This window comes from Argentina anserina, chromosome 5, assembly GCF_933775445.1.
Source record: "Argentina anserina chromosome 5, drPotAnse1.1, whole genome shotgun sequence".
In the NCBI taxonomy this organism is placed as follows: Eukaryota; Viridiplantae; Streptophyta; class Magnoliopsida; order Rosales; family Rosaceae; genus Argentina; species Argentina anserina.
In genome coordinates this window covers 956814-978818 of record NC_065876.1, presented here as the reverse complement: position 1 = coordinate 978818, position 22005 = coordinate 956814, and the positions used below count along the sequence as shown (strand labels likewise).

Below are 22005 nucleotides of genomic sequence, written 5' to 3'. Positions count from 1 at the left end.
AGGAGAGGGAAGGTAGCGCCAGAGAGCGAGGTTCCAACCGGAGTCAGGAACGGCGACGTAGTGAAGCTCGTCGGCGGTACAAACCGACCACCGCGGGTCGGTTGTTTTGTTTAAATCGAAGGCTACGCCAGCGGGGGAAGCAGTCGGGGTGCGGCGTGCGGAGACGCGAAGCGGTTCGGGGTGAAGTAGGGACGGTCGGTGACGAAAGCGGTGGTGAGAGAACGGAGATCGGAACTGGGAAAAAGAAACGGCATCGTTTTGGGGTTTTTGAATTGAAATTACTATTTAGGGGATAAAAAGGTGGTTGGCCAATTTAGCGGGAGGGAAATGAGCTTTTTTTTTTTTGGAGGCAATGGACCGCATGGGAATCTCATGTTCAGTATTTTCCTCTCCTTTTATGAACAATTTTGTTTCACAATTTTCAAGCCGTTGGATTTTACTTCTCACTAGTTTACTCAATAATTTCCGTCTTTTGTTTTTGCGTTTTTTCTTTTATCGGTGGCTGGATTTTCTAGTTGAGCTAGATTTCATATAGAGAAAACAATGGGTGAATTAAATTTAAAGTAAAAATTATTGTTAAGGTAACATGAAAATGATGAAATTCGTTCGGTTGTCCGATTAGCTTAGTGTTTTTTTTTCTTTATTGTCATTCAATAAGAGACCTCGGAGGTCGACCATGTAAAAGGAGCAAATCTCACGGTCAAATTTTAAGAAAGATTGGTCACTCCGGGAACCCACCTCATGTCCTCTGATCCATTCGGCTGGCCTACTAAAGAAGTGACCTACCTAGCAACCATCGTAATGAGTCAGATTACCACTATTTTTTATGTAGGGAGGTGGTTTTGGAAAATTGGAATTAAATGGATCAGCCCCAACGACCAAAAGATGGTTCATTAAGCAAAGTAATTGGTGCAGATACAGCAAATGTTTGAACTACTTTTGCAGGGTTTCGTGAAAATGATTAAAGGAGTGAAGAAAGGCTCCGCTTGTTAAAACCAGCATGTAATTGTGTATAAATATTAGTGACTGTCTTTCATTATACTGAAACTCTAGAATCGAGAATCAGTACACTGCAAATTTTCTGCAATCTAACAGCTTTGGATTCTGGAGTTTCATTAGTTTAGAGCACCATAGCACCCTGCATAGAAGTTATAATATAGCAAGTAAAGAAGTAATAATGGAACGAGAAGGATATTCAGAATAAGATTTCCTTTGCATACAGAGAAGAAGGCTACAACAATAAAATCAGTCTCTTTTCAGAATCAGTTTAAATAAAATCACTCTTTTGGTGAATATGACCTCTTCCTCATCACACCACAGAATGCAGCCTCTAACCATTTTAGGAACAGCTTGGAAAAGAATTTATGTAAATCTAACATGAAGATCCTGACTCGACTTTCCTAGCTACCAAGGCCCTCATCAAACCCTTTGCCAGAAGGATGAAGGCAACTTCCTGAACTCAACTTCTATGGAATTGGAACCCTTCTGCATATAACAAATTAACTAATTTTGGTCAACTGTAATGGAGCGTGGATGCAGGATTTAACGCTTATGAAGGATATAAACCACCTTGAACTCTACTTTTTTGGTCTTGATGAGCTGACTAGAGAAAGAACGTGCTGTGCAATCTTTTCAGAGGCATTGAAGTTTGCAGCTTTCAGAGCCCTCTCAGACATATCTGCCATTATACTCTCATCCCCTGTAAAAAAGAAGAGATCAAAATGCAATCTCACATCTAGAGTCAACTTGGATTAGTTTACTGTCCAGATCCCAGAATCTTATCATGAACAAATAAAACAGCACATACACAACAACTAAAAAAATTCATCAATATAATTTGAATATTCAGTCTAAGAGGCAACCATAGGAAGGAAATATACAAAGATTACGCATACACAACATGCTAAGCAGTATATATATATATGTCAAAGTATCATTTAGGCTTAAAATAACTCCAGATTATAAGACAATTTTACAGTAGTAAGTGTTTTCTGAGAACCATAATAGTTAAAACTTTAAAAAGCAAGCAAGCAATGTATATGATCAGGCAACAAAATAGACATACCTAATATCTCTTCTATTGCATTTCCAAGTGTTGTTGAATCAAGTTCATCTTCAGTTATAACCCTTGCACCCGCTAAGTCTGCCATCAATGTGGCGTTTCTGAATTGATGTCCTTCAGCAGCATCTGGAGATGGTATCTACAAAAGCAATTATGAGTTATCTCCTTGAGCGAAAAAGGGACAAAACTATTGATATTAAGAACATGATGAAACATTGGTAGATATGGGCATTATATATTCACATGGATGATAGTCTCATACAACTTGAAAAACAGAAGCAAGAAATTAGGTCTTATTTATGAATCTATCACGACATGCTTTAATTCTACAACAGAACTTGAAAACTGAAATTACCAGAATGGAAGGCTTCCCAGTTGCCAAGAGCTCATAGCAAGTCATTGCACCGGCTCGTGAAACAATTAGGTCTGCAGCCGCAAATGCCAAATCCATTTTATGCATGAACCTTCGATATGCAGAGTTAGATCAGATTCAATGACAAATGACATAGCAAGTCTACTACCTAGGATAGGATATGTATCATTTATCACAGTATTAACAACAAAATATTGATGATCACTACTATTGAACCCAATGGATGATACAAAACTATATGGATTACTTTTCCACTCTTTCCAAGCTTATACTCTTAATGAACAACTACAAGTTATATTCAAGCATAATTTGGCGTTGTGGTTACTTAACTACAGAATCAGAAATCACTTACGGCTTCAAAAGCAGCCGCGGATGGTTCTTAACAAGGCTCTCCATCTCATTATAGGCCTCAACTCCAGTCTGCCATATAATGAACAAGTCCTCCTTCTCCAACAACATCTGATAATACAAATTCAACAAAGCAATGTTTACAGCATTAGCCCCTAAAGACCCACCAAGCACCAAAACCACCTTCACCTCCTCCCCAATCTCGCCGGCGTTGGGAAAGAACCGCCCCCTCGCAGCGGCCTTGGACACATTCTTCCTCAAAGACAACCTCACCGGATTCCCACACACCACACACTTCTTCCCACTTGGGAAACAATCAATGGTCGAATTAAAAGCCACAAACACAACCTCAGCCAAAAACGACAGCAACCAGTTGGCTATTCCCGGAACAGCATTCTGTTCTTGAATCACAAGCTTCACTCCTCTCAGCGCCGCCGCAATGCCCACCGGAAAAGACACGTACCCGCCGGTGCCGATCACCACGTGGGGATCAAACTCCCGCAGTTTAAAGTAGCTCCAGATAACCGACTTGACCAAGTAGTAAGGAAGGAATATATTTCCAAGCGACAGAACCGGGCGGCGGAGCTTGGCGGCGGGGAGGGCGGCGAAGTCGTAGCCGGCGTTGGGGACGGCCTTGCTCTCCATGCTTCTGGGTATGCCGAGAAAGAGAATGTGGGCGTTGGGGTTGGTGGATTTGAGCTCGTCGGCGATGGCGACGGCGGGGTATATGTGGCCGCCGGTGCCGCCGGCGGCGAAGACGACGCGGAGGGTGTCGGATGAGACGGCGTCGTTATGGGAAGCGAGAGCTGGGTCATTGGATTGCTTTAGAGAAAGGCAAGAGGTGACCTTCAAGTTAAAGGTCTTGACTTTGGTTGGAGGGAGGTTGGGGATGAAGGAGAGGTGAGACAAGGCCGCCATTAAAGGAGAGATTTTGGTGGCGCATTTGCAGAGAGAGAGAGAGAGAGAGAGAGAGAGAGAGAGATATTGAGGAGGTCGGCACTATAAGCTAGGGAGTGTGATCATGGTGGTGGGGACTTGGGAAGCTTGAGTTGGATACTATGGTGGGTTTCTTTTTCCATTTGGAGAGCTTATTCCATGCTCATAAGAGTATGGCCACGATTGATGACGTGGCAGTTAAGTGCGTTAATCCTTCCATATCTACTCGATTCAATCCTTACATTTCATTTTTTTTAAAGTTCAAACAAGATCAGCCTCAGAACTATTGATAGACATTCATTAGTGAGACGCATATCACCCTCACCAAAACCCAACGAGCCTTAACTCCGACGAGATCCCATGCACTCACCGACTTGGTGTCTAACCCAAGCCAAAATCAATGATACCTCCATCCCTCCCTCCCTTGACCCAGTTCACTATCCTGTCTATCCGTCGAATCGAGTCGTACCTTCTCTAAAATTTGATTTAATCTCATAAACTTACATTCTTCACCTGATTTTTGTTGTTGAGATTCAATCTCTAAAAAAAATTAACACCGTTAATGACAAAAAACAACTCAATACTCAAAAAGGCAAATAAATAGTTGTGATTGATTTTTAATATTAAAATATTGGAGGGTGCCCGCGCACTAAGTGTGCATCTAATCCGTTTCCTTCCATTTGGGTGATATTTCGTTTGTCCATTTGGGTTTGAAGATCATTTCGGTCGTCGTTTTCAGTGAACAATATTTTGGGGCATTATTATATGACTTTGGAAGAGAGACCAAGAGAGTCAAGAGCCTAGCCCTAATGTCAAATCTAACAACTGTAGACTGGCCTGCTGATGATGAAATTGATTAGGACTGGGATGTGTTAAAGGTTTGATCAATATTTGTCCAATATAAAGCAGAAAAAAAAAACAAACTGTAAATGGACAGTCATTAGAAAAAGTAAGAACACTCCCTTTTCAATAAAAAAGAAGAAGAAAAAAGAAGAAATACTTTCCGGGTAGTCACACTCAAAGTTTACACAATATCAGGCATCAAATACTATTCACCAAACGAGCACATAATTGGGGATGTAAATTTACTCTCCACCCATACTTCTTCACTTTTATCACCACAAACTTAGTTAATTGATAGATGTCTTCTAACCTTAACCACTCTAACTATGGTTACTCTACATATTAATTTTATTTCTTTTTTATTTTATCTAATATTTTTCTTTAAATAAAGTATCAAATCCTAATACTATATAATTAATAAAATTTATTATATAATGTTGAAGTTAAAAAAATCAAAGCCTAATATATATTAATCAACGAGTAGTATATAATTTCTCTTTTTCAAAAAGTGAGTAACAAGCTTCCGGAAAAAAAAAATGCAAGAGAACAAGTTTGATCATATATGTGCAAGTCAATCTTGCGAACATAGTATCACTAAGGAAAATAATATAGAAAAATATTCAAAAGAAAAACATATCTCCTTCCATTAGAATCGAATTTAATATATTGTCATCATGTTATAACTACTGAAAATGTCATAAACAATATCCAAAAATGAACACTAAAAATTAAAACGATCAAATATATGAATGAAATTAATGGTTAGTATTATGAAATGAGAAAAGATTAGTATAATATAAACTAGGATCATAAAGTTTATATGCATGATTGAGTAGCATCGAACGTTGGGGAAATAAGTCAAATAACTTCAATGATATTAGGATTTGATATTTTATTATTAGGAGTTGACATTTTGGTTTTAAAATAAAAAACAAAAGAAAGAAAGAAAAAGATTATACAAAATATGTAGAGTAACCATAATTAGAGTAGTTACGGTTAGAAGACATGTGTCAATTAATTAGGTGGGTAGTGATAAAAGTTGGAAAGTATGGGTGGGGAGCAAATTTGCATCTCATGATTGGGGCTGTCATCTTATATAGCTAGCAGGCTGAAGTATGGCTCCGCCTTATTATGGATGGGCTAGGATGAACTGATTTGCACTAAAAAGAACAAATACATAGAACCAAATTTTATGGGGTGCCATGGCCACTGTTGGCCTTAGGAATACTTTGGAGTATGGTACAATGTTATATCTCCTTCTCAATTTGGGAGTAAAACGCAACGGCCAACGGTATTCATTATTCACACCCTTTTTTTAGTTCTTAAGGTTGTCAACCCATCTTCTAGTTCTCAGATTCCGGGGCCAAGGTTTTCCGGGAAGAAGAAAATGAACCATCTTGCTTCTGTTCAACTACATTGCTAATTGAGCTGCTGCATCAGGAATAGCTGTATGCCAGAAGAGACACTTGAGAATCGCAAGATATAAAATTGATCCCTGTTGACATGCATGTTCATAGATTCCCAGCAATACCCATATTTTACATCAAGTATTTCTGATCTCAGCATAGTCATCTGATTAGTCAAGCACCTGATGCCTTCTCGAAAAGATGGAGAAAACGTTTTGCTATAAATCTTATATTGACATGCATGGCATGGCATGGCTATTCATGTGCTTGTTCCAGTTCTCTGCAGTAGCAGATGTTACTTTCTATTTCTTCGAATTAAAAACCATAAAACCCCAATATGACCATCTTCCTTGCCAAAGCATTTCCAGTAACACAACTGGAATCCTATTTCTCACAGCTATATATCTTTATTCAGTATGACTGACACAGATTCACACTGAACATAAGGAAACACCTATAATATATATAAACCATAACACGACAGAAAAAAAAGTTCTTTATTGTAAAATCCTAGGCATATGAGCAATTAGCAAAGTCTTATATAGATACACCATCAATAAGAGAATATATGTAATAAGGGTAATATTAACCTGCAGCTTTAACCCAATCACTTGTTTTCTTTGATTTCTCGCCTAAGGAGTTATGACTATGTGGCTTTGATCTGCTGCTGAGTATGCAGCTAGCTGCTTTGCTTCATCTGACATTGCTACTGCTGCAGCCGCGGCTGCTGGAGTCATGGATTGATATTGCGGAGGCAATGGGGCTGCTTGATGCTGAGTGTAGAATACTTGTTCATGTGAAGGATTGGCGTATTCGTAAGCATAGTTGGGTGTTGTCGCAGAGGAAGGAACAGCAATGGACTGAGATGGATGATGCATTTGAGGGTAACCAACAAACTGCTGCTGATATTGGTTGGAAGGAATTTGGACTAGTTGAGGAGCTGGTGTCACAGAGGTTTGGTAAACACTTTGAGTCATTTCGGGCATAGCAGGTGAAGCTGCCTTTGGGGGATAAACGGGTGGCATACTGTCCTTGTAAGCAGTTGGATCCACCATGTTGGACTGCAGGGCCATCTTGTATGGTTGTTGCGACTGTGGAACGGGCATTATATATACTGGATACTGCTGCTGATGATCAATTTGGTGATGAAGCTGTTGCTGATGCGACGGTGGAGCATACACAGTGTAGTAAGGTGACACTGGCACCTGACCAGTAGCAGGGTGCTGAATATTCATATACTGCGTGCTTGCATGGACAAATTGTTGTTGCTGCTGTTGCTGTTGCTGGAGATGCTGCTGTTGGAGCTGTTGTTGTTGCTGATGTTGCTGCTGTAGCAGTTGTTGTTGTTGAACCTGTTGTTGCTGAAGCTGATTTTGTTGTTGTTGTTGGTCTGATTGCTGAGGCATACTGTACGCTGAATCCTGAACTTGGTTTCGGGAACCCTGATCCGAAGCATCACTTGCTGTATTCGGGCTAACAGGTGCTCTACTATCTCTAGCTCCAACTTGAACTTGCTCTTGATAGTACATTGGTTTCGAAAGAGAGTTTGCAGACGCAATGCTACTATCGCTACACATTTGTAAACAACCACATAACCATTTCAGTACCTATCCATTATTTCCATAATCTAAAAGCAAAATCCACAAACTAGGCTCCTACTAATCTCTCTATTCCAGTCAAATCAGTATCAACTATCTACACTACTTACTCTTCACAGTAAATAAAAGTCACAAACGTAGCAGTTCACATATTCATCTAAATCGAAACTAACAATGCAATAGAAACAGAGATATACCTCGCAACCGAATCCGGTGAAGGCAGGCTATAACCTCCACCACCACCACCCTGCTTGAAATGCTGCGGCTGCAATGGCATTGGCAAAGGCGGCTTTCGAAACGCCACAGGCACATTCTGAGCCGAAATCTCATCCTCCGAGTTGATCCTGTTCATAGTTTCACCACCTGAACTCACCGCCATAGAATTAGTACTCAAAGCTCCAGAGGCCGCCATTGTTGGTGGATTAGCATAGCTTATCTGACCCTGCATTACTCCCGCCACATTTCCATCCATCCTAACCCTAATTGGCGGCAGATTGGCCAAGCACGGCGACGAAGTAGACGATCCAGACGACGACGACGTGTTGTTCTCCACAAACGCCGACTCCGAAATCGAATGCACTTCCGGCGCCGCCACATTAGGTTTTCCACTCTCATTCTCCACAAAGAAGTCGCCACCTTGATTCGCCGCCGCCGCCTCTAAATCGTTGCAAGAGTCACTCCCGCCGGTCAGCAAGCAGTCCAGGTTGGCGGGGGAGTCGGAGAGGTTCCGAGGCAGGAAGCCGGAGCCGTTGAGCGCGTCGACGAACCACGACTCGGACTTGGCGTCGTCGAGCAGCGCCCCCATGGACGCCGCCGTCTCCGGCTTGCTGAAGAAGAGGAAGAGACGGAGCCGCGACGACGGCTTCAGCGGCGACGCCGACGAGGTGGTGCGGTCGTACTCCTCCACCAGGTTGTCGAGATCCTCGTCGGTGGTGACGGAGATGAGTGAGTCGAGGTCCTCCGTCGGGAGCTGGTACTTGAGCGCGAACGGCCGGCCGTTGAGGAGCGTCCGGGAGAGGCGGGAGCAGAGGTCGGAGAGGGAGGAGTGGCGGTCGGCGACGACAATGCGAGTCTCGCCGCCGACGTAGCAGAGGGACTTGTCGTGCGGGCGGGGGATGATGTGGCCGCCGTAGCTGCACATGAGGCGGAGCTTGGCGCCGGGGACCTGAGGGAGAGGCTCGACGTCCCAGGAAGAGTCGGCATTAATGCGGGATCGGGGGGAGGATTCGAGTGAGTCGGGGTGGCTGAGCTGCATGGTGGCGGCGGCGGTGGTGGCCGGAAGTGGTGGGAGCGGTGGTGGATCCATCACAGAGAGAGAGAGAGAGAGAGAGAGAGAGAAAGAGAGAGAGATTCTTGGGTTGTTATTACAAAAGGGGTCCAGTAGTGAAAGATGACTACTTTATATTTGTGTTTGACTTGGAATTGAAACGCTCTCTCTATGTTCTTGTAAATCTAATTCTCTTCTAATTATTTATCCTGAGGGAGTTTTAGAGTATTTATGGATCAATGAGGTGATGCCAGGTCATGCAAATTTCTTATTAGTCCCGAAAGTCATGGGGGTGAAATTTTGAGACATAATAGAGACAGTACATAAGTGATAATTGAGGTTTGATCATAATATATTGATGTACATAAATCGTATAGTTTTGAAACTAGAGATGAAATGACGAATCAGAACATGTTTAGATGAAAATGTAATAGGTACATACCGCTCTAAGAGTATTTTTTTAAGCGCGAAGAAGTGTAAACACAATTAATTTAAAACGAGAGATGTTTATTTCTCATAAGCACACGGTAATTTTGAGATCCTTAAATTAGGTAATGGAGATGAAGTTGGAGAGAATTCGACTTTGTCATGTGCATCACCCTAGAAACTTGTGCACGATGTGGATCTATATATCTCCACCATTTTGATGATGATCAAAGCAAACTTTAAAATGATGGAGCACCTTGTGCTTCTCCTACAGAAACGAGGAGACTGTAATGCAATACCACTACATTAGGAGCAAATATAGGAGAGCAATGTGATGCAGGGCATTATTAAATCTTTTCACCATTTTATATCTTTTATAAGTCATAACAACAACTTATATGAGACATTACAACATATATTTTTGTTAAGTATAAGACTATAAGTTACCCTATATTCTTTAGAAATTGAATATGTTATTGAATTGGTCACTTTGTCCTTTGCATACATTTGCCAATGTCCATAGTTTATTCTGTTTCCACGTTTTGAGCTGCAGAATCAGAGGCCTTTCCAGTCTACCATCTACTGGCATACAGCTTAATTCTATTCTATAATCGCTTCAAGCAAATCTAGTACTAGAAGAATGTGAGTTGAATCGAGTTTGCCAAGGATTTTGGTGTTGCTGGAGCCATGATCTATATATTAATGCCTCTTCATGTTACTTGTAAGCTAAGAATAGTTTCAATAATATCAATATATCAGACACAGGTTTAAGTTTGTATATCACAATATACAAGTTATACCAACAAGGGTAAAATGACAATCGAACATTCTACCCTAAAGTTTAGATACAGATACAGAAAGTTAACAATACAATACAATATTACAGCAGAGAAACTTTATTCCCTTAAATATAATACAAATCTACAGAGTAAATTGACCGCAAAAATTGCAAGTAACGCTTGATATCAACCCCAAAAGTTTTAACCGCTGGAATAACTATCGCATGAACCCTTTGAATTCCAAAGGTTCCTCCTCACTGTACCACGTAAGGGCCTCTTCCTATCTGAATTACCATTGCCTTAGAGGAGGAGGTCCGTCGGAGCTTTGTTCTTCACAGATATCAAATCGGCGGTAATCTCCCTTCTCTGTGTATATGACATTATTGATGTTTACCTTTTTCAAGTTTTCCTGCATCATGTTTTGGATAATCATTATCTCTGGGGTAATCATAATTTTACGTTTCATGGTTCATGGTTCACGTCTTCGATCGTCTTTAACAATGGTGTTGTTTTCCATTTGTGATTAGTATGAATGATTGTACTGGCCAGCTTTCTGAAACATTAATATATGGTTGGCTTGTGAAAACACTAATTAGGTTACTTCCATATTCGATTACGTCCATGTTCTTTGACAGCCAGCCATCTGATATGTGTTATATATGTCATCATTGGGTTCGTAAAATTTAGGTTTCATGGTTGTGCTGACCAGCTCTCATCATTTTTGTGCTATTGGCATTATTCTGAACCGTGTTCAATTTCATACACTCGATCACAAATTTCCATAGCATTTGAAAGAGGTGAGTTTCGTTTTGTTAATGAGCAATGAAGGACCATGAAGCTTGATTGTAAATTTTATGTTCTGGTTCTCATCATCTCATGTTGGTTCTGTATGTCATTGGACGATTGATGAAATTCAGTTCGATGCACGTCTTGTGTTGTTGATGTTTATGATCGATAGTTCAATACCATAAGTGAACTGAATTTCGGCTGGAAAAGGATTGGTAATGAGTTCAATGATCATTGTCCTAATAGCTTGGGAAGTAATTAAATGTAGCATTAACAATTGATTCTGTTACTACTTACCAGGGTTAGGTTTCATGGTTGTGATGTTTTTATCTACTATGGCATACTGGCATACTGGTTTTCTTGTGTGAATCTTCTTCTTTGTTTAACTGTGACAGCAATTCGCATTTTACTTGGTAACTTAGCAAGAAGTTTTCAGGACACTTATCTCTGGGAGGAAGTTAAAGCTACTAGCATATGATCCTCCCATTGCAACCAGTTGATTTCAAATTGTAGTAACATTTTAGCCCGGTGAAGATGCAAAACTTTCATATGGGATCTCACACGTTGAAATCTCATGGAGTCAAAGTGGCTAATGTGCACAAGTATGACTGGATAATTCTTCTACTTCTTGCGGCAATCGATCTTACTTTGAATCTCATAGAGCCTTTTCACCGGTTTATAAGTGAAGAAATGATGACTGATGTGTCATACCCCTTTCATCCAGACACTATACCTATGTGGGCCGTTCCGGTATGTATCTCATTCTCACAATCTCTATATCTTTGTACGTACACACTTACCTGGCTTTACATAACTGATTAATTTCAATCTTGACCTGCTGTATCAGATTTATGCAATAATCTTGCCGACTGCTATCTTTTTTGCATTCTACTGGAAGAGAAAGAATGTTTATGACTTGCACCATGCTATACTGGGTATTCCCTTTGTCCATTTAGGCTTCCTTATACCAGTTGTATGTTACTTGTTTGTGAGCTAATGAAAATGGTCACATTTGCAACTCAGGTCTTTTCTATTCAGTTCTGATAACTCTGGTTATCACTGATGCAATTAAAGATGCTGTCGGTCGCCCCCGTCCCAACTTCTTCTGGCGGTGTTTTCCTGATGGAATAGGTGTAGGTGACAATGTCATTATATATCCTTGAGGCTTGTCGCGCGTCCTTAGATCATGCTGAATATTGTCTTGAATACTTCTTGCCTATGAATTCTGCAGGTGTATGAACCGAACAATGGGAATGTTATGTGTACTGGAGATAAGAATGTTATAAAGGAAGGATATAAAAGCTTTCCTAGTGGCCATTCTTCAGGTAAGCTTTTCTGGCATTATTTGTATGATCTTGTAGCTGAAGAAGGCTGTGCATAATGTGGTTGTTATTGTCAATGTGCAGTGTCATTTGCAGGTCTCGGTTTTCTTTCGTGGTACTTGGCTGGGAAGATCAAAGTGTTTGATCGTCGAGGCCATTCTGCAAAGCTTTGCATTGTTCTGTTTCCACTACTTGGTGCTGCTCTGGTAGCAACCTCGCGGGTGGATGACTACTGGCATCATTGGCAAGACGTTTTGTCTGGTAGTCTTATAGGTTCGTCTGCTAAACAAATCCTTAAGAATAAAACAAAAAGATGAAAGAAAACCGAACTTAGAAAACAGATTGTAACATTTCAGTTTGTGTAAGTGCAGGAATTGTCATAGCATCAGTTTGTTACTTGCAGTCTTTTCCTTATCCAAACCAGGAAGAAGGTAGAAACTACCTTCATTTTTCGCTTCTCAATCTTGTCGATATTATCAGTTCATGACTTCATGTTAGTTAGTCTACTTCTCCAACATGTGTTTTAACCTTGAACTTGCAGGGTGGGCACCTCATATATATTTTCAAATGATGGTTGTGGAGCGCAATGATGCCTCGTCGAGAAGGCTTAACCCTTTTAATGCACAAAGATCAGATGTCGAAACTGCAGATGATTCCCATTCGACCTGAAACTCGATGCATCGATACACAATTGCACATTGAAGCTGTGAGAAGATATCACACATTCACACTAGTATATAATTCATACGGGCAAGGTAAAAACCTTAAGTAGTCATGAGTAAACAAATTAAGTATGAGATAGCAAGTAGCTGGACCCGTTTTATTTATTGCTTACACCAACAGTTGGGTGTAAACTGTAAAGTGTTGAAGGGTGACAGGAGCCGAAGCTCATTACATGATTACATGTGCTGCATTTCTTGTTTTTAATAACTCAATTAAACATACACCTGATAGTTGCCTATTTTTGTATTTGGATAAGTAGCCAGCTTCATCTTCATTTCACTTGCACATTTCTCTGAAAATATGCCGACATTTGCAGCGCTCAAGGTTCAGATGAGGAGGTTCCGGAGGAGAAGATGTTATCGTAGGCTAGGAAGTGTGGTTACAACTGAGGAAAATGCAGCAGGAGGGAGAGGGAATATCAAGTTTTGGAGGATGAAAGTGACTCCAAAACTGCGGCTCAAGGTTACAACATCATCAATGGCAGTTCTCAGAAGGCTTAGGAATGCTTATGTGGGAATGATGCTTTGTTTTGCTGGCCGTGTTGTGCAGTTGAATTCACGGTAGTTTCCAGTTGTTTCAGAAGATTAATGTTGTAGTTCATTGCTTTACAGCAACTGATTAAGGTTGGTTAGCTTATCAATTTCTTAGAACTGAGCAGATGAACAAATTTGTAACCTTTTATGTGTACGAATGAAACCATTTTCCTAGAACGAATTCTGCATAACAATCCATAAATCGGAATGATATCTTCTGGTTTTGTTTTTCTGGGACAGTATAGAGGAGTTAAACATGCCTTTTGTTGTGCATAAGATGAAAGATCTTTTCAAAAGCTAAAAGAATAAGCTAAACTCTATGTGAAAGTCCAGAGGGTGAAGGCAACCATTAGCATTGATAATGGACTAATGGTATGATTATATTAGTACAGTTTTGTGTTCGTAATGAGGTATCATTTTCTCAGGGAATTAGCTGCCACTTTGTTCAGTGTCTTCAAAACTCAGGCATGAATTTGGGTAAATTTGATAGCATTGAAGGTAATTAATGATGTTCCTACCTGATAAAGTAAAATCAAACAGATTTCTGAGGTCTTAATTTCCTTTAAAGGGTTAAATTGCAGCCTGTGATAAGTACCACTGTATGTAGAAGAAGAGTAATGTATATCCATGAGATGGTCTATGATCATCACTGGGGTTTCTTCAGATCTTGAAATGAACAAAATTGTCAAATACCTTCCAGGCTCATATTTATTACTTTGTCTATAAAGTCAGAACAAGTGCCAGAACACAGTTGGGATGTGTTAATTGCTGACAACTATACACAAAGGCCAAACCAAACTCACACGCTCTCCATTGCTGGCTTCTGACTTTATGTTGTTGCAAATTTATAAACTGACCTACCTCAACTCCTCAAGTGTTATTCACTGATCCTCCATGACTAAAGGGTAAAGACCACTTTAGGTCCTTTTCACAATGCTTCTGTAGGAAGCACTTCTGTTAGAATCATCCAAGTTCATATGTACGTGCTTTGTTAAAAAGCATGTAACACTTCAGTTATTTCTGTGTAACGCACCAAAAAACGCTTTCCCTTTTCGACTCTCTCAAATTAGGCAAAAAGCAAAAGGGCTCTAGATATGAGTAACTCTCCCCATAACACTTAAATGATCTTTGCTTTTGGTCTAAGTTATTTATAGCTCACCTCTGCACCACACCAACTTTGGTTATGGCCATCACTCCTTGGCCTTTCACGGTTTCACCCCCTATTTCTCTTTGGCATTCTACTCTGATTCTCTCTCTCCATTTTGGGGTAGCATGAAGATGGAGTTTTACAGAAGGAGAAGATACAACAGATTAAGCAGCTGGGAAAGTAGTGATGATGGGGAAGATCAAAATCAGAACATTACAGTGTTGGGAGGTCAGGCTCAGAGTCATGTCCAGTACTACATGAAGAACATTATGCTTCCAAAACTGCACCAGAAGATAATTGCATCCATCACACTTGTGAGGAAGCTTAGAGATGCTTATGTGGATGTCATGCATAACCTTGCTGAAAATGTTGTGCAGTTGAACAACAGCAATTCTTACCTGTTGTTCAAGAAGCCACCAAGAGCTGGCTCCAAGGTTGTCACAAGCTCAAAAAAATATATTCAAGAGCAAGTTTGAATCAACTTGTGGGTATGTTTGGATTTAGTAGTCTTGGCAATATTGTATTGTAATGGGATGTAGATTAAATTAAGAAATGAAACTGGTGTTCAAGATTCATCTTTTCCATGCAATCTTGTTCAATTTGGTCAAAGATACAGCTTGAGTTTCAAAAATCTTTGTCCTTTGGCTCTTATAATACTAGAAGGAATCTGGTGGTGGGTTGCAGAATGCAGATCATAAGTAATGTTATTTTAACTTGTTAGCAAAATGGCAAAAGACCCAAGATTTCACACCCCACAGTAAGGAGTAAGGACTTGAGTCAGGTCAGTCAACCATAGCAGGAACTTTTGTCATTATGTGAAAGTAGGCTTTATGAATGGAGCCATGAGCTCGGAGATGAAGCAGAAGAACTTGGTCTGTGTAGGAGAAATGGGCGTGTCTACTTCATTTTTTCATGGTTTTGCTAGTCGCTACTATTTTCACAGTTCAGCTAGGCTCGGTGAGAGCAGGTATATATATACAGGCACATTTGTGATTTACAGTAACAGAGTGAGAGTAGGGCACTGATTTTCTGAGCTTAGTTTTGCATGCAGATACCTATATAATTAGGGAGCTGAGAGAAAGGAGATCACCACCGCCTCGTTTGTCATCACCGCTTGCTAATCAACACCCGGGAATGAGACAACCAGCTCCTCCGGCTCCTGGGGAAGAATCACCACCTGGGCCTCCTCCTCCAAATTAGCCAAGTGTCACAGTAACAAGCTTTATCTGAGTACTGGGTATGCTCCAAATGTTTCTGCCTTTCTGGTTTAGTTGATCGTTTATGGCTTCACCATGTATGAACAGGGGCGGAGCCGCGTTAGACCCTACTAGGTCCCGTGCACCAGTACGATTAAAACTTTTATGATGTCTAATGAAGTAGACTGCTTTCCTGGTGTAATGGTAAGCTGTTTCAATGCTTTTTCCAAGGTCTCTGGTTCAATTCTTGCAAACACCAACTATTTTATTTTACTCTTTTTGTAGTCTTTCCTTTGAAACAACATACCAAATCATAGTTTTACATAAAAGATGACAATGTATATTTGGTTATTGGCTGGAATTATACAAGTAAGAGAGATGTTGTTTTTAATGATTAAATTTACAAAGCTTTGCGATTAATTGAGATTACATATACAAATTTCTTTATATTTTAATATCATTTATAATAATTTGTGCACCAATAAGTTTAATTTTCTGGCTCTGTCATTGTGTATGAATGTGTTTTTTTTAAATGCATGTATGAATGTTTGCTCTAAGAACCATTGTTAATCCTATTTTTTAATTTGTGATTAGGTTAGGTTACAAAATAAATGTTCCAAGTTTTATAGTGGGATTCAGAACCAAGTTACTGGGTAATCCTAGCTTTGATCCCACTCGATTGTTTGATTTGTTTCAGCATGCATAACACAGTACCATTTTCCGGTTACTGGGCCGGGCTTTTTTCGTGATCTTAACTTATCCAGCCCGCGGACTTCTATCGGCCTCTTCTATTCACGTACACTAGGCAATCGCCGATGAATTGAATTTTGCACTCCCTGTCTTACAATTCACCTTCTTCATTACTTTTTAAGTCTTGATGTTAGTAACTTTATAAATAAAGTTTTAACTAAAAAAAATGAGAAGTGTGGATTGTAAACGGGAAAGCTAGAAAGGCAAATCAAAACGCACATATACTAGTGTTGGTGCACACATGGGAAGTAAAATTGCCCATAATTATTTTGTTTGTTCCAAATATGAAGCGGCAAGTAAGGATTAGAGCTGAGTTTGGCCTCGAGTTTGGCCCAGATTATAAGTTTAAATTCTCAAATAATATGATTAATATGTTTGATGAATTAATTTATTTCTTAAGTTCATGAACTTCAATGTAATTTTTAGGTAAATTATGAAATTTTCAAAATAGAGCTTTTGGAAGCTGTTGCTAATTAAATATGCATTAGTAAATTTTTCCAATCGCACCTCGGAACCAAACTGGGCCTTAATTAGTTGTTTTTGTTTTAAGCTTTGAATTTTACCATCTTCACGCCAGTAAAATCTTTAAAATAAGAACAAATTTTGAAGAAACTGGTTTTGTGTAATATAATAAAGACTGAATTTTTCGGTGCATTCCAGTATTCATACCAAAGCAAAATTAAAGGAGAGAAAAGTTTCCATATCACATAAACTAGACTGAGATTACGAGGAATTTTTCAGTTCTCTCGGAGAACCACGTCAATGTCCAGTGGTACACCCTTCCAATCACCGTTTGACACTTGGGATTTAATTTTAAAAAATCATATTTAAGCTATTTTATCAAATATTATTTTGGGTTTCTTTCTAAAACCCTACATCTTACACTAGGGATGACAATGGGGATGATAGGGTTAGAGGATTGAAAAACCATACTCATACCCAAGTCTGTTTACATCTCCGTACCCGCCCCGATCCCCGTAATAGGATACTGGGTATTTCCCGTACCCATACCCTTAGGCGATTAAGTTTCCATACCCGCCCACAATACCAGTTAATAGTAATTTATTTTAATATTAAAAAAATCTAATAACGTATATAAAAATACAAAAGACTGAAATAAAAATCAAATATCATGATAAAATTATCCCTTACGTCAAAAATCGTTGTACGTGCAAATAATCACAAAATATATTTTGATATTTATTTAATTTGTCTATTAATTTATTTGAGTGAATATATATTAGTAAATTATATTAAAAATATAATATATTAATGAGTGAGTATGGGTATGGGGATGGGGATCGAAATATCATCCCCGCCCCTTACCATTTCCACTATCCGAACAGCGGAAATCCCCATATTTGTTACCCGATTTTACCCGAAACACTCCCCCATTAGGGTCGAATACCCAGTGGGTACCCTACCCGATGAGTATTTTTGCCATCCCTATCTTACACTCTAATACCCTATATTCTAAAGCCTATACCTTAAAACTCTATAATCTAAACCTGAAATTCTATTTCAAAATTATCAATACCCATAAATGTCATTTTACAAATATAAATTTATAATTTTGGTATAATAAATCTATGTATTAAAATATAATAAGTGGGGATGTTCACTGGACATTACCACATGGTTCTCCAGGAGTACTGAAATGTTTTTCCTGAGATCACACAAACTAAATGAAAATGACTGCACTACAATTAAATTCGGGCAATGATGTTTACGCGGAGAATCAAACCAAATTTTCTAGATTTCTTACTTCAATGACATTCACTAAGTTCAAATTAATTACTTGGCTACTTGCAGACACATGTTTAAACGAATAAAAAAAACAGAGTATGTTTAGACAACAACACTACTCTATAAATACTGCTGCTTCCTGCCTCAAAATTCAACGAAAAACCGCATAACCTAATTTAATTTCCTTTCAGTATATGTTATCCTGAGCCCTTGAGGTGTTTCGAAGCTGCCAACAATGGGATCTCTTACTCACATGGTCAGTGTTCCATTTTCACTTCTTTGTTAATTAAATATCTCTTTACTAGGTCTGTAAATCTTGGGTTTGCTGTAATAACCCGATTTTTCGGGACGAGTCATTATACTTTTCCTAAGTTATAAGTTTTCGAAAATTTTAAAGTGTGTTCGTTTCTTTTATAAATTTCGGAAATCGACAACGAAAACGTAATCGGAACGTTTAATTCGAAAAACGTTACGTTTCCGAAAGTATTTATCGACTTTTATTTCCGTCGCTCGGTTGCGAAAACTTCCTTCACGAAAGTTGTAGAGCTCGTCAATACGAGTTCGGGAGTATGTGACATGTTCGAATCGGACGTCGGAGGTAAAAGTTATTAACGTCGGAAGTTAGTTTCCGATTTTTGAAACGAGTATAAATAGAAACTTTTCAGATTAGGGTTTCCATTATTGGAAACCCTTCTCTCTCTCCTTCTCCCCGCCGCTCTCTCCCTTTCTCTCTTCGCTCTTCTCTCTTCCCCCTTCCCTCTCTCGGCTTCCTCCCTCTCCCTCTCGACCCCGAGCTCCCTCCCATCTCTCTCACTCACTCTCTCGGTTCTCTTTCTCCCTATCGTGCTCTCCCTCTCACCTGAAACCTCGTGATGTCTCCATCGCCCAAACGCCCCACCGGTGAGACCAAGGCATAAGGACTGCACCACCACCATCTCTCCTCACCCCTAGTGCCTCCGGTGACAAGATCGGCGATTGAAAACCGCGATAGGCACCGCCGCTTCTCAACTGCAAGGCCGCCGGCACCTCGAGCTCTTCAACGTCGATTTGACAATCCAAAGGTTCGAATCAAGGTGAGGTTTAGCTAGGTTGGTCATTGTGATGTTGTTGATGTAATTGTGGATCGATTTGTGGTGTTTTGGTGGGGGATCGGCGAAGGAGGAGGAGAGGAGATACCGCCGCCTAGAGGCGGCGCGTGAAGAGGCTAGGGATAGCCTAGGGGTAGGCGGAGGCCGTAGGAAGATAGAGGAGGAGGAGGGGGAGAGTTTAGGCACGGTGGTGGCATCACACGCACCTTGGTTGGCGTCGGCGCGTGGGCCCCACGCGCGGCCGGCCGGAGGCGGCGCGTGTGACACACGCGCCGCCGTGTGCGGCGGTGTGCTCAGATTTGTCAGAAGGGTATTTTGGTAATTTACTGTGTACGGTAAATGTAAATGTAATTTTTATTTACTACGGTAAATGTAATTAATTGTTACATTCGGTAAATGTAATTATAAATTACTTTCAGTAAATGTAAAAAGTAATTTGTAAAAGGGTAATTTAGTAAATTTTATTTACTGAGTTTGTATTTACATTTAAATCGTACGTATACGTACAAAAATACGTATTAATATTTATACGTACAGAAATACGTATATAGTATTTATACGTACAGAAATACGTATATAATATTTATACGTATAGAAATACGTATAAATCGTATATTTGTACAGTAACCGTGAATAGTAACAGTGAACAGTAATTTCGTAAGACCGAAAATTGCTGAACAGTAACCGATTATTACTATTTCGGCATTTAAAGGTTTACGAAACGATTCTAAATGCTTGTCTTATCTTTTCAAGGTGATCGCTAAATCGAGGAAATGAATTATCATCGGGAATTGTGGAATTACGCTCGAGTCGATAAGGTGAGTAAAATCTCACTGAATTACGAATCTACCCTCGTGGTGATTCAACATTTTTGCAAGTGTGTTTATCAAATGAATTACAACATGTATATAATTTAGTGGACTACATATATACCGTATAATGGTAATAAGTACATATATATATATAGTTCATTAAATTACGTACTGTTATTAATTCATTAACAATAGTCATTTCGGTGACGGAAAATTGTGCATGAGTATGTGATTTGAATGGTACAATATGATGTGAGAATATTGTACGTAATTCTTCAGGTGTTAATGAAATATGACATGTATAGGATATAGTGGACTATGTATATATTGTATAAATGGTAATAAATACGAATATATATAGTTTGCTATATAATATACTGTTATAATTTTTATTGTGGTGATATCGTGAAAGTTTTAAAACGTACAATATGATGAGTGATTATTGTACATGATTTATCACGGAGAATGTTAAAAATTGTGATTTGTCTTCGGACGTGATGTGTGGTACAATATGATGTGTGATTATTGTACGTGACTTTTAACATTGAGATTGTTAAAATGTGAATTGTCTTCGGACCTGATTTTTGGTACAATATGATGTGAGATTATTGTACGTGTTTGGCAAGTCGGAACCTAGCCTTTGGCCGGGCGAAAGTTACGATACAGTTAGAGCTCTAGTCTGTCTGCCTTAGTACTGCATGTGAGGTAACGGGTGGTTATCTGCTCATGGGTACTCAGTTTATTTTGGATGTTGGGTAGCGGGTGGCTATCCAATATCAACGGTGTATTACGAGAGGGGTAACAGATGTGTACCAGCGTTCTTGGTACCCGTATTATAAATGCATTGGGTAACCAGAAGGGTTACTTAATTTCCTCATGAGCGTTTTATTTCATATTTCTTTGGGTCAACCAGATGGGCTGACTATTGACTCATGAGGGCATTTATATTTGTTGTTTTGTGATCTTTCGTATCTATTGATATGCGAACTGTATTGTGATTTTATTCATACGAGCTATAAGCTTACCGGGTTTGTGTTTACAATCCCGGTGCACCAATTCAATGGTGTAGGGGATAATTCCGCAGGTACTGATTAGCGGAGATTGAGTGACGACTCCGGAGATTCGAAGTCGTTCGTACCCTGTTGTGGTGAAATTTCTGGCGTGGATTTGTGTGAGAATTTGAGTGAATTTATTTGTGAGATTTGTGAGTGATTTGTGAGGATTATTACATTTCCATTTTATGTATGGATTATAAATTTGGATTGTAATAATTGGTTGTCTGAGTTGTATTGAGAACTCAGAATTGATCCGCTGTTACACTTTAATGATTTCGATTTATTTGAGATTATTTTGTGTTTAACGACTTTAGAATTTTGAGTTTTTAGGCTCGAAATTTTGGGGTCGTTACATTTGCGGAATGATACCTGATAACCTCGACGTCTTTGATTACAGACTTGTAAATTGAAACTGGACCTCACATCTAATGGATGGTACAAATACCTGACCAAACTGCTGAAAAATATCTCACGTATGCTCGGAAGCATCAAAAGTTCAAAACCCTAATCAAACATTACTGTTTTCTAATTACCCGACCTATATTATGCATAGATGAAATACCCTAATCAACAAAGCACGTCCAAGGAATGTGTATTGATTTTGTGTGCATGTTTAAATGTATAGGAGTATCTTATCAGATAGATGCACAAGTAGCTTGTTGGAGAGGAGAGATCTCACCTCTAAGAAGTGACAAATAAAATAAAGCTTATAAGTGGGTGTATAATAACCAATTGTACCGAGGCATTTTGTGATTAAAACCCAACACTAGTGAGGTGGGTAAGTTGGGACAATATCGGTACAGTTAGTC

General features: G+C 39.4%; 3 protein-coding genes across 4 annotated transcripts; 1 reads left to right on the top strand and 2 right to left on the bottom strand.

Annotated features, from left to right (window-relative positions):
• Nucleotides 1-1204: 1204 nt before the first annotated feature.
• LOC126794860 (uncharacterized) lies at nt 1205-3735 on the bottom strand. 2 transcript variants are annotated; one of them, XM_050521652.1, is made up of 5 exons: nt 2788-3735; nt 2418-2526; nt 2066-2201; nt 1570-1699; nt 1206-1485 (listed from the first exon to the last, which is right to left on the bottom strand). In XM_050521652.1, the coding sequence occupies exons 1-4, from the start codon at nt 3699-3701 to the stop codon at nt 1578-1580; spliced, it is 1281 nt and encodes a 426-aa protein (XP_050377609.1). In that variant the 5' UTR covers nt 3702-3735; the 3' UTR covers nt 1206-1485; nt 1570-1577. The 2 variants fall into 2 exon arrangements, with proteins under 2 accessions (XP_050377608.1, XP_050377609.1); XM_050521651.1 differs by having other exon boundaries at nt 1205-1699.
• A 2748-nt stretch (nt 3736-6483) lies between these two features.
• On the bottom strand, nt 6484-8884 carry LOC126794706 (uncharacterized). The gene is made up of 2 exons (XM_050521475.1): nt 7764-8884; nt 6484-7537 (listed from the first exon to the last, which is right to left on the bottom strand). Exons 1-2 carry the CDS (start codon nt 8870-8872, stop codon nt 6601-6603), a joined length of 2046 nt encoding a protein of 681 aa, XP_050377432.1. The 5' UTR covers nt 8873-8884; the 3' UTR covers nt 6484-6600.
• Nucleotides 8885-11358: 2474 nt separating this feature from the next.
• On the top strand, nt 11359-12815 carry LOC126793857 (lipid phosphate phosphatase 2-like). Its single transcript, XM_050520486.1, has 7 exons — nt 11359-11574; nt 11672-11759; nt 11848-11957; nt 12056-12149; nt 12231-12419; nt 12518-12577; nt 12688-12815. The coding sequence occupies exons 1-7, from the start codon at nt 11359-11361 to the stop codon at nt 12813-12815; spliced, it is 885 nt and encodes a 294-aa protein (XP_050376443.1).
• Nucleotides 12816-22005: the final 9190 nt, after the last annotated feature.

Excerpts from the sequence above, each read along its gene's own strand:
- LOC126794860 (XM_050521651.1), bottom strand. The coding sequence starts at position 3,701 with ATGGCGGCCTTGTCTCACCTCTCCTTCATCCCCAACCTCCCTCCAACC. Across the intron at positions 2,527-2,787 it reads CCGCGGCTGCTTTTGAAGCC|GTTCATGCATAAAATGGATT; the intron begins GTAAGTGATTTC and ends TGCATATCGAAG. Across the intron at positions 1,700-2,065 it reads TGCAATAGAAGAGATATTAG|GGGATGAGAGTATAATGGCA; the intron begins GTATGTCTATTT and ends TCTTTTTTACAG.
- LOC126793857 (XM_050520486.1), top strand. The coding sequence starts at position 11,359 with ATGCAAAACTTTCATATGGGATCTCACACGTTGAAATCTCATGGAGTC. Across the intron at positions 12,150-12,230 it reads TCCTAGTGGCCATTCTTCAG|TGTCATTTGCAGGTCTCGGT; the intron begins GTAAGCTTTTCT and ends GTCAATGTGCAG. Across the intron at positions 12,578-12,687 it reads TTATCCAAACCAGGAAGAAG|GGTGGGCACCTCATATATAT; the intron begins GTAGAAACTACC and ends TTGAACTTGCAG.
- LOC126794706 (XM_050521475.1), bottom strand. The coding sequence starts at position 8,872 with ATGGATCCACCACCGCTCCCACCACTTCCGGCCACCACCGCCGCCGCC. Across the intron at positions 7,538-7,763 it reads TCACCGGATTCGGTTGCGAG|CGATAGTAGCATTGCGTCTG; the intron begins GTATATCTCTGT and ends ACAAATGTGTAG.